This window comes from Ostrea edulis, chromosome 10, assembly GCF_947568905.1.
Source record: "Ostrea edulis chromosome 10, xbOstEdul1.1, whole genome shotgun sequence".
NCBI classification, from domain to species: domain Eukaryota; kingdom Metazoa; phylum Mollusca; class Bivalvia; order Ostreida; family Ostreidae; genus Ostrea; species Ostrea edulis.
The window spans coordinates 767,473-782,752 of NC_079173.1; the positions used below are offsets into that span (position 1 = coordinate 767,473).

At 33.4% G+C, this 15,280-nt stretch overlaps 1 protein-coding gene across 2 annotated transcripts; it reads right to left on the reverse strand.

Moving 5' to 3' along the window:
• Nucleotides 1-1,640: 1,640 nt before the first annotated feature.
• Nucleotides 1,641-13,572, reverse strand: LOC130050839 (uncharacterized). 2 transcript variants are annotated; one of them, XM_056151626.1, is made up of 4 exons: nt 10,475-13,572; nt 8,462-8,602; nt 8,184-8,300; nt 1,641-7,105 (listed from the first exon to the last, which is right to left on the reverse strand). In XM_056151626.1, exon 1 carries the CDS (start codon nt 13,009-13,011, stop codon nt 12,013-12,015), a length of 999 nt encoding a protein of 332 aa, XP_056007601.1. In that variant the 5' UTR covers nt 13,012-13,572; the 3' UTR covers nt 1,641-7,105; nt 8,184-8,300; nt 8,462-8,602; nt 10,475-12,012. The 2 variants fall into 2 exon arrangements, with proteins under 2 accessions (XP_056007601.1, XP_056007600.1); XM_056151625.1 differs by having other exon boundaries at nt 8,184-8,310.
• Between the last annotated feature and the right edge of the window lie 1,708 nt (nt 13,573-15,280).

Here is a 15,280-nt window from a genome sequence, read left to right on the forward strand (position 1 = left end):
GGGGGGGGGGGGCAGCAGAGGATAACTCGCGATCGTCTAAAATTCTTGACAATCAAACGAAATTAAAAAAGGGTCCAAAAAATCCATAACAGATGTTCTCTATTCCAAACTTCAACACCATATATGTAAAGAAGGGGGCGGATTCATCCTACCATGCAATGTAAGGGGTTGGGGGTGGGGTGTGTGTGTCAGCCAGTATATCATAATTCGCAAGGGATGATAATTTACAATGCATGTGAATATAATGGAAAATTCAACTTTATCAAAGTTAAAAGCATCCCGTCTCTGATTTAAAGCGCATGAGAGTAAAGGATATCAAATTGGAATGGGACGGTGGTAAAATGGATTTCTTTTAGATTCAGTGGTACGGTATGTATCAATATCTCACCAGCGCTCATAGAATGTAGAACTGACTTCATAATGACTTATGAAGGTGACCGGTGGGGAAATAACATATTCTGGTGATATTACTGGTTCTACAGGTATATATTTTGTAGACAGTGGAGGGGTGGTGGTGTGTACACAACATCTGTACACCTACACTACCCACTTCACGTGTCTGTGCATTATGCAAGCACTAGTGTTTGCAAACCTTTATAAAACACATGAAAGACTACATTGAAGATAATGGCAAGGATGTCACTTAGAATCAACAAGCTCCACTTTTAATTTGGTGTCTGTGCATCAAATAAAGTTTTTCACATCTCCCACAAAATCTTTAAAGAAGAACACTATAACAAGAGATGGGAGATGTCTCTCATTATTCATGGAAATAATTGTCATTAACACTATATTCTTTTAGCCCCTTAACTGGCCCTGTGAAATGCAGAACCACATGACCTCTATCCTTGCCCTTGGTGACTAGGTATACAGACTGTTGAATAGCAGTTGACCTTTACTGTTCACTACAACAACCTTTTTCAAGACCACCCATTCTTTTAACACAACTTCCAAGAAATGCAATAAAATGGGAAAGTCTAACAGATTGAAACACACAAGAGTCAATGTACTATAATCATGATTTTATGCTTGTTTATAAGGAACTCCTTGAGAGAAATTAAAAATATTTTTAATATTTATGATCAAGATTCCTTATAGCCAATATTCTTTCAAGCTTAACAAGGTTATTATGATGTGCATTGAAAATAGTTATTCTTAAAGGGGCATTAGCTGTCATTTTGATATCAAAAAATGAATTAAATGAAATTTGCTCCATATCATACATGTATATTTCAGTGATAACACCAGCATTTAAATATTTCAAACACCTTTTAACCCCAAAACAGGCACATGAATGTGTATGAATATCACATGAATTTTGGTAATTAAATGATTATTGTCTTGCAAGACAATAATTTGTCCTTATGTATTTCTATACACTAAAAGTGACAATCTATTGTCGTTTTATTAGGTTTCTCATGTTTTTGTACAAAATAAATATTATTATTAGGCATTAATATATATTCTTGACGAGAGATTTTGAATAAAAAGGTTGCCATCACTTTCACAGTTAATGCCTCTTTGACAAACTACATAGCATATCATAATTAACTTGCTGTTAATGAAAATGTAACTCTTAAATTAGGTTAAGAGAATTTGATACCAAAGTGCAGAATATTATATTGTAAAATGTACAAAGGTGCAGCCTTGAAATTTATTAAACATAACAATAATATGATTTCACAAAGTGTATTAATCAGTAATTGACAGTATCACTTATACCATTCATAAATGTATTTTAACATAATGCATTTAGTACTACTGTGTGCTGGATTATTTTTCAACCCCATGTAAATAATGAATTACATTCAAGGGCAACAACTCTTCTAGACACATATTCTGTTCTGAACACATTCTCTTCTATAGTCATAAGATATACATCATCATTTAAACTAATGTGTTAACATGTGCATACCATAGGAAAAGATTTCACACACATATATCATAACCTATTATCCAATGTGGAGATGTACATGGACTCCAAAGTTTAGATATTGTATGTCTAAATATATGTTCATTTGAAATATTAATAAGTACAAATGTATAATGTCAGCTACAATATGAGTTGAGGATTTTTTTTCAAGTTTTTCATAGCAAAATCATGATGGTATGTAAATCAATCCAAATACATAAGGGTCTTAGTACAGTTTCCAGCACATCCATTCATATTCCTGGTCATCCTATCTCCAACAATCTAGACATTACTTAGTTCTCTCCATGCCAAAACACATAGGACCGAGACTCTCTCCAATCCACTCTGTTCTATTGCTACCATCTTGATCTCATTCAAGTTTCTCCATTCTGCAATCTTTCTTTCTGCTTCTACTGTTCCTCTCCAGGTTGTTTTCGGTCTCTTAACCCTTTAACGCCCAGTGACGCCTTTTATGTGACGACGGGATTAAATTGGGGGCGTTTTGTTAATAATTGGAATATAATGAAACAAATCATATTTTCTAAAAGTAGAGTAAAAACTAAACAATTTTTCTACTCAAAGTTTTTCTGTGCGATGTTGGGAACTAGTTGAAAACACGCATTTAAAATCGCACATCGTTACCGGAAAGTAGGAAAATTAAGCCGAAATGACAAAAATTGTGTTATATTCTGTTAGTAAAATCTTTTCTGAAAAACACAATATTTAAAAACGTATATCATATTCAGAAAGGTTGAAATATTTGCTTCATTTTTTCTTATGATCATATTTAGGTACGGGCAAGTGTCATAGACCTATTTCTTCATGAAAGTAATGCAATTTACAAGTTAAACGCGAAAAAAGTGCACTTTGACGTCATTTGACATTAGCGTGCGTGTGTATTGCGCAAATAAATTATATAACGATACAAAAGTATATTTACGTGGGAAAAGTAAATAAATTTGTGATTGGGTTTTTGTTTTTGTTTTATGAATTAGAACTACTGTTTTACAACCTAAATACAATGTACATTTATTTATTTATTAAGTAAGCGTGTCCGTCTTCAGCCTAGGTATACGTGTGTGAACAATGGCTAATGGTATCTTCACATTCACGGATTTTCTTACGGACCCTTACGTATTCCACAAATCCATAAAAGTACACGAATTGTTACGATTTAGACATGGATACCAACGAGTGATTTACGAATGCTTGTGATTGACTACGAGTCGGAGATCCGTAAGGACTCGTAAGAAAAATCCGTGAGTGTGAAGGTGGTATAATGCGCACGGGATTTGTGGGGTTTTTTCTCTCTCTATCTTTTTCACGTACATGTCCGCATTCAGCCTAAGTACATTTTTTGTATATGTGTGTGAAAAATGGCTAAAGCGCACGGGATTTGTGTGTTTTTTCTCTCTCTATCTTTTTCACATACATGTATTATATAATCTAGAAGAATAAAGATTTGTTCACATTTGAGTGTCTCACATGCATGGATTAAAAAAAGGTATAGATTTATACTTCCATTAGATGAATAGGCAATAAATATGATGTAGGCTATGGAAAGGACTAAAATGTACATTTTTTATAAGTTAATCATTACGAGCAAGTTGTCAGTGTGTGTTGGATGTTTACAAGTATGTATACTCATTTAAAAGTGTTAGCGTTTAGATTAGGATTTTTCCCTTTGTTTGCAATAATAATCTGTTAGAATTTTTTTTAAAAATAACTTCAGTACAAGTATGTCAAATGAGTTGTTTTAACTAAATATTTCCATTTCTTGTTACGTTGTCATGACTGTAACATAAACAGCGCATAATTTAATCATGGAGTATAGCGCTGGAAGCGATACAGGCTCAGTTTTGTTGTCCGTTGGGTCACCGTCAGACATTGGTGTAGATGACTACAGTTATTAAGAAGTTTCTATAATAAGGACAATGAATCAGAATATATAGAAACAAAGTCACCAGAGTACACTGGACAGTCATTTGAGTGACATACCGGCGAGGATTTCTACTTCTAGTCGCATCAACTCCATAGCGTAAATATTGTAAAGTTCCATGAAGATGTTGGTCCTTTTCATGAACTTGACTCCTTATATAAGGGGGCGGACAGGGGGTAGCCGTCTCCCCATCGCTTCCCCCGAATAGTGATAAATTGCATATTTCATTTGGGAACTAAAGCGTATTACATGCCAGTTTACTACCCATATGCACTGCAACGGTTATAATATTTATATATAAATATAACAGGCTAACGCGATATTGCAAATGTATTTATATTGTGTATTTGTTAATTGTTTCTTTTATCTGTCAAAACACAATGGGTACGGCATCGAATACGTATATGATCCATTGATGCAGTGGTGGAAAAGGAAAAACGAAGGAGTTTTAAGAAAAGAAGTATAAGAACCTCCCCACTAAACCTCTTTTCTCCCCCTCCCAGCCCCTTCCTTTCATCCTCTTATATAATGTATACTGTTACTTTCTGCTGATATTACCTCTTATCAGTTTTGGGGAAACAGCAAAGGATACAGATATGTACAGAACAGAAAGCAGATCGAGTACAGGACGGCGTGACCTCAACAAACCACATGCGTATCTTTGATGGGAATTAAACAATTACCCAATATCCAAATGTACAGAGACATATATACAAATACATATAGTTATTTCTCTGATATTTACTGGTCAGATGACAATGCATCGGTAAATTTCTTTAAATATTTGATGACAATGACAACAATTTTGATCAAATTTCCGTTATTAAAAAAACACACCAAAAAACACACACACACATACTGCATAAAGTATACAGATATGTAAATACAAAATATTGCGAACTTTTTTAATTATGTCAGAGAAAAAGTACGATTGTGTACAGTGCCGACGAAGACTCTCAGATCTACATATAATACTAAATAGTGATGCTTTTAAAAGTACGCTTAAAATATTAGTAATCAATTATCACTACATGTAAAATCATGCAAGAAACTACTCTATTGATTGAATATTGTTTAATGTCCCTCTCGAGAATTTTTCACTCATATGGAAACTACTTTGTAAAAAGGGATTCTATTATGTACGGTACACACTCAGTACACAGGGACCTGCAGGATAACCGCATTACATGCAGGTATTTTATACAGGACAGGTACGTACATGTATGTAGCATAATTTTTCAACAGGGGGAGGGGAAGCAGGAAAAAAATCCCTACACCATTGTCTAAATTTCTTAACGAGCAAATAAAAATAAATAAATGGATAAATGCATAGATAAACCAAAAAAACATTTTTAAAAAGTTCTTTAGGACAATCAGCACTTAAATTCTCCAAACTCGAGGTGGGGATGCGGGAGTAACGTGCAGCCTTTAAAAAATTCTGAAAATTTAAAATTGAGGGGTGTTACATGTATTAGCGCCGACTCATAGATAATCCCAAACTTCGACTTCTTAAATAGGGGGAGGGGGTTTCGCACCTTTCAATACATGTACACAAGTTCAATTCATAACTTCGACTTTACATTTTTATATTTCAATACTATTATGAAATATGGGAGGGGGTCACCAAATATATCTTTTAACATTAAAAGGTGTTGAGAAAAGTTGGGGGATGGCAACACCCCCTCCCCTTTTATACGTGCCTGCAGGAAACACGTTTTATATTCTATGGTTGAACACCCCAGGTACCGTGAAACCTTACAGGCATTACTCTCTAATTGATTTCTCACTAGACGTTGCCCAGTGTCTGATCGGAAACTTCTTCAGTCCGATGAGAAAACGGCTTGCATGTGAGACACACCAGCGAAAAAAGCGTAGGTGCCGATGGTCTAGTTCTCTATGCGTGATCGAGGCGAGACAGTGTATGCATTATTTTTATAATATAAATAGAAAAAATTCAATAACAATTTAGATCATATAACGCTCAAAATATATGGTACACTGTTTTATCAATATATTCACCGTCGCAAACCACGCCTAATGTCCATACGTACGGTATTCCCAGACTTAGTAAGCGTGACTAGCGCGGATGCAATATACATGTAGTTGGCTTATTGTATTATAAACGAACCAAGCTATTGACGCATTTATGATCTACTGAACAATATTATATTAGAATTTGGAGAGTTAAGGTATTTAATTTCTATAGGCATATGGTTGTATGTATTGTAGGTTTATAAATCTTGCATGTATATTTGAACTTATACTGCTAGTTTTCATGATATCATTACGTACATGATGTAAATATTGTGATAGTTTATTGAACAATTTTTCTATTTCAAGGGAAGAAAAGGATCAAAAACTCATTTTAGCGATTTATGGATTATTGTGTTGCCATGGCAACCATAACATCAGGTCATACTACATAATTCAAAACTTAGTGTAGCAGTTTACTGGTCAATTTGTATTTTCATGTGAAGGAAGGGATGAAAATCAACAACGAAAATGTACCGGAAAAAAACCCAACAACATATTTTTGTGATTCATGGACTCATTTAGTTGCCACGGTAACTGTAAAAATTCGTTACACTGCATAATTGGAAACTTATTTTTTTTTTTTTCATTTTGAAATTTATATTCTAAAAATATGCGTAGAGAGAGTTTTAATTTTCATTAAAAATTTTCTTTATCAAGTTTTAAGGAACACTTTACAATAATTGCAGGTACTATAAGTCTACTGTAACTTATGCGCATATTGTACTTCAATATTAATGTACATGCATGATTATATCTACAATAAATGACACTAAATTTTATGAATGCATGTTATACATGCATATGAATACAACTATTCCTAAAATTTATTTAAATGAAGGCTGATAAACATTCAATTTCTGTGTTTTAAGTGACGAAAATGGTGAAAAAACACATTTTTGGGATTTATGGGGGTATTTTTGTTGTCATGGCAACCGTTACACCATATTTTAGTGCATAATTAAAATCTTCAAGATTTTTCCTTTCAGAATATGCATAAGTTATATTACGAAAATATGACTAGAAAATGTTTAATTTCAATTTGAAATATTTGTATCAGCTTTGAAGGAAATCTCGAAAATTTCTGGTAGTTAAAGGGTTAAATGTCCTCTTCCCTTCTGGTGTCCAACCTAACGCCATCTCATTGTCACCTCCCCTCCATAGTCCTGGCTGCCACTTCCATAATTTTCTGCTACTTTATCCCCAGTATCCTCTGCAAGCATCTGATATGGTAAGCATCTATTGACTTTTCACCTATTCACCTTCCAAGACATGGACATGCAAAATTTATGAAAAAATAAATGCAAATATACCCTATGATAAATTTTAATTACATGCGTCTTAAACAGTACAAGAGGCCAAAGAGCCACATCGCTCAACGGTCACCTTGGCCCTGCTATTGTACAGCTGTTGTGATTTTAAAAAGATTTCAGTCTTTATTCCTATGAAAAATGTTGATCCCATATTGTGGCCCCAGCCTACATGAGCCCCAAAGGATCACAACATTACTGAAAATGAATTCATATTACACAGAAATGCCTCAACACCAATATGATCGACAAGATCTTGCTGTTCTGGATAAGACCAAGGTTACAAGATAATTGATCATGGTACATGCATGATACAAAAGATCTTGCCATAAGAAATCTATATACAAAATATGAAAGCTCTGTCCTAAATAGTTGAGATATTGAATAGGTAAGATTTTTATCAAAAGTAGGTCAAACGTCCAGGTCAAAGTCACAAGATTGAACACCGTTGCATCTCATGAAAGAACTTTTCGTAAAAAATGTATATACAAAATATAAAAGCCCTAGCTTAAATAGTTCAAGAAATATTTTTAAAAAAGATTTTTTCCCTATATACTTGTATGTAAAACCTTTATCCCCTATTGTGGCCCACCTTACCCTCGGGGCCATAATTTTAACAAAATTGAATCTGCACTATGTCAGAGAGCTGTCATGTAAATTTGAACTTTTCTGGCCCAGTGGTTCTTGCGGAGATTTTTAAATCCCCCCCTGCCTATTTTTACATTTTTGTGATTATCGCCCCTTTAAAGGGGGCATAATCTTTCATTTCAACAAACTTGATTCCCCTTAACCCATGGACGATCTATGCCAATTTTGATTGAATTTGGCCCAGTGGTTCTGGAGAAGATGAAAATGTGAAAAGTTTACAGACTGATGGCAGATACAAAGTGATTAAAATAGCTTACTTGAGCTTTCAGCTCAGGTGAGCTAACAATATATCTTTTAAGATGTTTCAGCATATATATATCTTTTATTAATACTAACTTCTTACCCTGTCCCTTTTCTTTTCAGTGGAATGAAATCTGGGTTGTAAGATGGTTGATACATTTTTATCCATTCTTCAACTTTCTGGAAATGTCATTTTGGAGTTTCAGACAGGCTTTGTTTCCTGAAATAAACTTTAATTTAAAAAAAATGTTTAGAATTTCTGACTTAATTTTGAACTACATGTATTTGGAATAAGTAAATACTTGTAATGTTCAAGGGACATTATATGGAACGAGCACATGGGATTTTAATATCATTTATATGTATATACTTAGCTGTTACCTTCCCATTGCATGTGTCATGGAAGGATGGTTGTATAGGACATCATCTGCTGATCACAAAGGCCTTTCTTGTTTTTCCTTGATATTTTGAGTTGTACTCCCTTTTCGTCTCAATTACATTGGTTTCCATCTCATGATCTGTCTGAATATTGAAACTTTTATAAGATTTCTCATATGAGTTAAAATGCAGATATTACTGGAGACTATTATTTTCATATAATTTTTCCATTTAACAAGCCTAAAAAATCTTGTATGCAGATGCTTTGTGTTACCACCATGATTTTGACCTTCAATTCTTATTGAATCTAATCTGGGTAGATCTACAATTCACACTTGCCTTTTATATTGCATCAAAATTATTTGCCTGCATCATTAAAATTGCATGTGATGCACGTTATACATAAAAATTACACCTTCTTTGAAAAGTAACAAAGTCAAATGCCATAGTAAAAAAAAGATAATATGGTAGATCCATGAAAGTAGGTTCAAAGTAGCTAATCATCTCCATTATGATAGGATAAACTTTCTGAAGCTGGAATATTACAAAATTTTACTTATTAGATATAGAGTTTGATACAATCTTTTTAATAGATAAAAAACACCCTAGACATTTGTTCCTTACATTTATATTTACTAGTACCTTAATTTGCTAAGTAATACATGCAAAGGTAGCAGTATGTTTACTACATTCTTTGGTTGTGTGGCACTAGCATCTATTGTTTTCAAGATAAAAGATCTCCAACACCAGGGACTGAATCTTCAATTTATGCCATAAAGTGGTAGTTAGGAGAAACAAGTAATGTATAAATTCATTTAATTAAAGAAAAAAGTAATTAGTTAGTATGATCTCTCTCTGAATACCATAGAGGCATAGCAGGGTTGGGCGGTTAAAACCTCACCCGGTTTTAACCAGTGGTTTTAACCGTCCCGGTCAATACTCCCCATGTGGTCAATAATGGTCAATTGTGATTTAAACTGTCCATTTTCCTATTTTTGTACATTTTTTGCAAAGATAAAGATAAATTAAGTCTTTTCATTATATGGATCAATTGTTGATTAATATTTTTCATTAGATAATCAAATGTAATTTCATAAGTTTAATATATTTGGTTTGCTAAAACTGACCGAAATATCTTCAGTACCTACCAGAGGGTCACAGTTCTATAACATAGCTTGATTATTGGAGACAGACCTCTTAATACATGTACCTGGACAGATTAAGAATAAAAGGTAGCTGGACATTACCTGAGCCCAGGAAGCAGAGTGGACAGGTGTTAATAAGCATAGGCTGGGACCAGAGATGACCAAGTACCTGTTATTGTTATGAAAACATCACTAACCCACCCTCCAATGTTTATTCAACAGTTAAAATGAAGATTGATGAAACAATACTTATACTAAGGTAGTTCTTGTTAAATTAAGGAATTTGAACAGAAACTTTTACATCTCCCCAATTCAACAGAGTCATTTGTACATTATTTATGTAATATTATGACTTATAAGTATATTATATATACCAAAATTTTTTCAATCGACCAGTATTAACCAGTGTTGACCACCGGTCTCATATCGACCACTTTTTTCCAACCCTTCCCCGGGCATAGACATATAACAGATATGTTATCCGTTATATGTCTATGTGAATACATACTGCAACTTTGCATTCTGAACAATTAAACATATACACATTTATATAATTATACAAGTCCATATTGCTCTTTTTCCAGCCAATTGTGCATTTACTAGTTCTGGTATACATGCTATAACTGATGAATTTGATTACATCCCTCCTCCCCCCCCCCCCCTCCATTTTCATCTTAACATTTTAGCCCCCCCCCCTCCCCCCTGTTGATGTCCACTCCCCCAAATCAATGTCTACTTTCCGATTTTTTGTTGGGGGTTGGACGAAAATACAATGATCATTTCGATGTAATGGGATTGTGAAACCAGTAGGAAAATTTGGTTCAGACAGTGAGTTTTGCATTTCATTCATGCATAGATTAGCCCTACTTACCTGATCTCACCTCTGATATGTCCAGGGATCTATGTTTGCCCTACTTTCAGTTTTCTATTCTTCATGGGATTTATGCGATTAATCGTTGTTCATTATTTTCACTGGTCTACATAACGGTAAGAAAGAAATAAAGAAGTTTTTCCTTCAACGTATCCGCTTCGTTTGTTTATTGCCGCCATTGAGCACTAGCATTCCGGATAAATACTAACTACCGAATACGTCTCTTTCATTTCGCTCATTTCCGCGCGAGACCATGGGTTGTTTTCATCTGCCCGTGTAGCACATTCAAAAGTTTGCGGGCATATATCACACGATATATGCCCGGAAACATTCCGGCCCGCAAGCATTACGTCACAATCAAATTTCTACGCCGTTAATTTTCAAATTGTTCGTGTTTTTCATCTTTTACTCAGTTAAACCAATAAAGTTATTGTTAAAAATAAAATTATGGTTAATTTCTAAATGAAATTGAAAGTATATAATAAAAAGGTTATAGCTTATAAGCTCAGTCCGTCTACGCGCCAAAAAACTCGGTCGTCATATTTTCCCATACAAAGTCTATAACCTATAATTATTGTTCTAAATAAACAATTGTTACTTGGGTTACCTCCCTTTGCTTAGATACTCGCTACAATTTAGCGCTGTTTTTGAAAACGTTTTTATTTGATTTTTCTGCTTAAATTAAATTTTGTTGTGGAAGAAAGTATTATATTTGAAAAAATTGTGTCTAACATCATTTTTTCATGTAGTTATGTTAGATTTCAAAAGATTAAAGAAGAAATAGCCATTTGAAATTTGAGGGCGAGACAGCCCCTTGACAACGGGCCGAGACAGAGATATCTCGGCCCTTAGGGCGAGACAGCCCTACCTACTTGGAGCTGTCTCACCCTAGCCAAGATAGGTGTATCAGGGCTGATACACTACTAGGTATATGATATATTTTTCCCCCCACATATATCAGTCTTTAATTCCAAAATACATTACTATTTCGGGGTAAAGTCTCCGCAGAGACCCCCTTATAATCTTTACCTAGGGTGCCAGGGGCCCCTTGGATTAGATGTATATAGGCATACATATACATATATATAAATTTCTACATATAGAAAACACAAACATATATGCATACATACAAACACACACACATATAATATACTGTTATATAACAAAATTTATTAACATGTTATGGCAAAAAAGGTTCTTATTTTTACGGAAAAACCAACAACACAACAATATAATTATGTACATAAAGAACCTGAAACTGCCATATGCGGGGTTAACAATTCAAAAGTTCATATCACAACCCCCATGGCAGCACTATAGGAGGACAGGACCCCTCCTCATAGTGGGAACTTTTTGCAAAATACCAGTACATAAAAGGTTTATCACAAAATTTTATTTGATATAGAAATATAGTTGTTTGTAATCAATTCAAATTGTTCAAAATAAACTCACATTGTAGCATAGTTAAAAATGTGCATAGACAGATATTTGTCAGAGGTTTCATATTATAAAAAGTCATACCTGCAAAGGTGTATAAATTACAATTTGTCTTTAATTGCTTTCATAACTTTAGCATATTTTTTATCCTGAATTTTTGTGTACACTTCTGTATAAAAATTCAATTTACTTTTTATGTGATTACATATTTCTTGAGGTTTTTCGTCTTTGTTATCTAATCTACAATACATTTTATACTTGTATATTTTACAGGCAATAAGAGATATTATGCTATTCAAAAAGAGTGTCTTTTCATTGTTTTCATAGTAAAATCCTATCACAATTGTTTTCCACGATATATCAAATTTTAAAATTTGTTTAACAATGTCCCATATATGAGAAACATTTTTACATTTTAAGATAAGATGTTCATTGTTTTCTTTAGCATCTCTGCAAATGACACAAAAATCATTTTCTACTATCTTCCATTTCTTCAGCAATTCTCTGTTACACAATAGATTATTTAACAATTTATAATTAAATTCTGATATACTTCTGTCTCTTATGGATAAGATTTTTTGTTCATAAATAGATTTCCAAGCCGTTTTTGTTATTTCAAAAACCTTTCCGTAATATGCTTGGTGTAATGGAGGTATAAATTTTTCATGGCAAAGAATTTCGTAAATCAACTTTGAATTGATATCACACACTTTAACATGTCCTTTACATAATAAATCGTATGATGTATTCCCATGAAAAATGTTTTCGTATCGTATATTTGAAAATTCATAACTTTTGAAGGTTTTTGTTATAACTGTTTTTATAATCATATATTCACACATCCAGTTTTTTTTACATATAAGTTTGTCATCAAACCATTCCAAAGGTTTTATGCCATTTTCATTTACAGTATCATTCAAATATTTAAAACCGCTCCTCAGCCAATTATGAAAAAATATTGGCTTGTTTTTGTACATAAAATTTTTATTACACCACAACGGTTCTTTCAATAATGCATTCAGATAAAATTGTTTTTTATTTTTTTTACAATCGTTGAAAAATACAAGCATTTCCTTGTAGAATAGAGGAAAATGTTCCATTATTTGATAATCATTTGATTTCGTAATATTTGTTTTACATAGATATTCAAAATCAAAGTCTCTTTCTTTGCACAAACTATCTACAAAAAAGAATAGAAAGTTTCTCTCACTTGAAATCCTGTTTATCCAAGATACTTTTATGGATTTTAATTTCAAAGATACATCGACAATTCCAATGCCTCCCTTTAGGACATTTCCAATCTGTGTATTTCTTTTAATTCTATCTCTTTTGTTCCATATATAGTTATATAACAAACTTTGAAATTTCTTAATTACTTCTTCATTTGGAAAGCTCAGAACTGATCCAACATATATAATCTTTGATATTGCTAGGCTATTGATGACACAAACTTTACCAAAAATGGTTAGTTTTCTTTTTTTTCCATGATTCAAACAGTTTTTCTAAGTCATCTACAATTTTTGTCCAATTGTTTTTATAACATATTTCTTTGTTGTGTCCTATATAAATTCCAAGAGTTTTTATGCTATCATTGTTTACGTTAACATTTCTAATTTGTTTATAATGATATTTGTGAGGACCCGTTAATATACATTCTGTTTTTGACATTTAAATACATAACCGAAACATTGCTGAATTTTGCTATGACTTTTAAAGAATGTTCTAGAGAGGTTTCATCTTTAAGAGGAAGAGTACAATCATCTGCATGTTGTATAATCTTAATACTGTTAGTCATTCCTGGTTTTTGAAATCCATTAATATTTGAATTCGATCTAATATTTACCGCTAATATTTCTATAACAAAAAGAAATAATATTGCAGAGATGGGACATCCTTGTCTTATACCTCTCTGCATATTGCATGTTTTGGACATCCATCCATTATTTTTTATTTTAAATATAGGTTTATTGTATAGTATGTTGACCCATTTGAGAAAGTTTTCGCCAAAGTTAAATTTTTTAAGAACTTTCGTCATAAAGTTCCATTCCACAGAGTCGAACGCTTTTTGGAAATCAAGAAATAACATTATTGATTCTATATCATTTTCTTCACAATATTCAAAAATATCAATAATTAACCTTGCATTCAGAGCTATATTTCTCCCTTTTATATAAGCTGATTGATTAACATGTATTGCTTTATCCAACACTTTTTGTAGTCTATTAGCTAAAAGGAAAGCTATTATTTTATAATCAGTATTTGTAAGACTAATAAGCCTATAATTGTTAAGACTCTGAGGGTCTCCTTTTTTAAATAAGAGAGTAATTAAAGATAGTCTTTGTGAATATGTCATTGTATTCTTTTGGAAGATCTCTTGAAGAGTGCAATAATAATGTTGTTTTAAGTTTTTGGTGGTTTTTTTGTTTGTTTGGTAGACTTAACTCTGTTTTTTGCCCTGCTTGTTTCTTGTTGATCTAGAGGAATTGTTGGTAGCTGAATTTTCGTCCGTACGCTGCAATTTGGCTGCCATGCCGTCGAGGATACGTCCAAGCTTATTTTCACCTGGCCAATGTTGCATTAGAGTATGATATGTTCCGGTCACCTTCAGCCCGCTACCCCAATAAGTATCCCACGTCGATTCCACCAGAATATCTGATTTTCTGATTTTTTTAAAGCACTTCTGAATTGTGAACAATGCTGTAGTTTAGATTCCAGTATTTCCCGCATAACGGAGTCTTTAGATGTAATCCAAGCATCAGATTCCAGGACCTGACCTCCTACACGTTTGGCATCTAAGGCGGTTTCAGCTTTACTTACGGCTTCTGCACGGTTAAGATCACCAGAACGTAAGGATTTGATGTGTTGAAAAGCATGTTCGGCTGAAGGATATGTTTGCCCGAAAACCTTTAACTCAGTAGGGAAGAAATTTGAAAGAGGGTTATCTTTTCCAGAGAAGCATACTATGTCCTCCTGGTGAGTGACATATGATCTGCATTTATCCGATCCTGGAAAGTGACTTGGTAGCTTGCATATTCTACAACTCTGCTCGAATTCGCAAGCATTTTTGTAATGGTCATCTGCCCAGCAGTTTGTGCACTGCTTCTTTCGTTCCCGTAGGGGTTGGCCTTTGTGAGATATGGTACAGCGTAAACCTGCACATGACGCAGAGCGTGGAAGGCATTTTCCATTCTCTAGAGGCGACATATACACAAAACGATTTCCATTTAATATTTCAGTCATTCTGTGAGTTTTAGGATGTCTGATTTTTTCATATTTGATATCACTTGTTAATTCTACTCCTAGACCTAAGCCTTTGAGCATCTTTTTAATACATGGATCTTCAACCGATAGAGGTATACCTTTAATTAG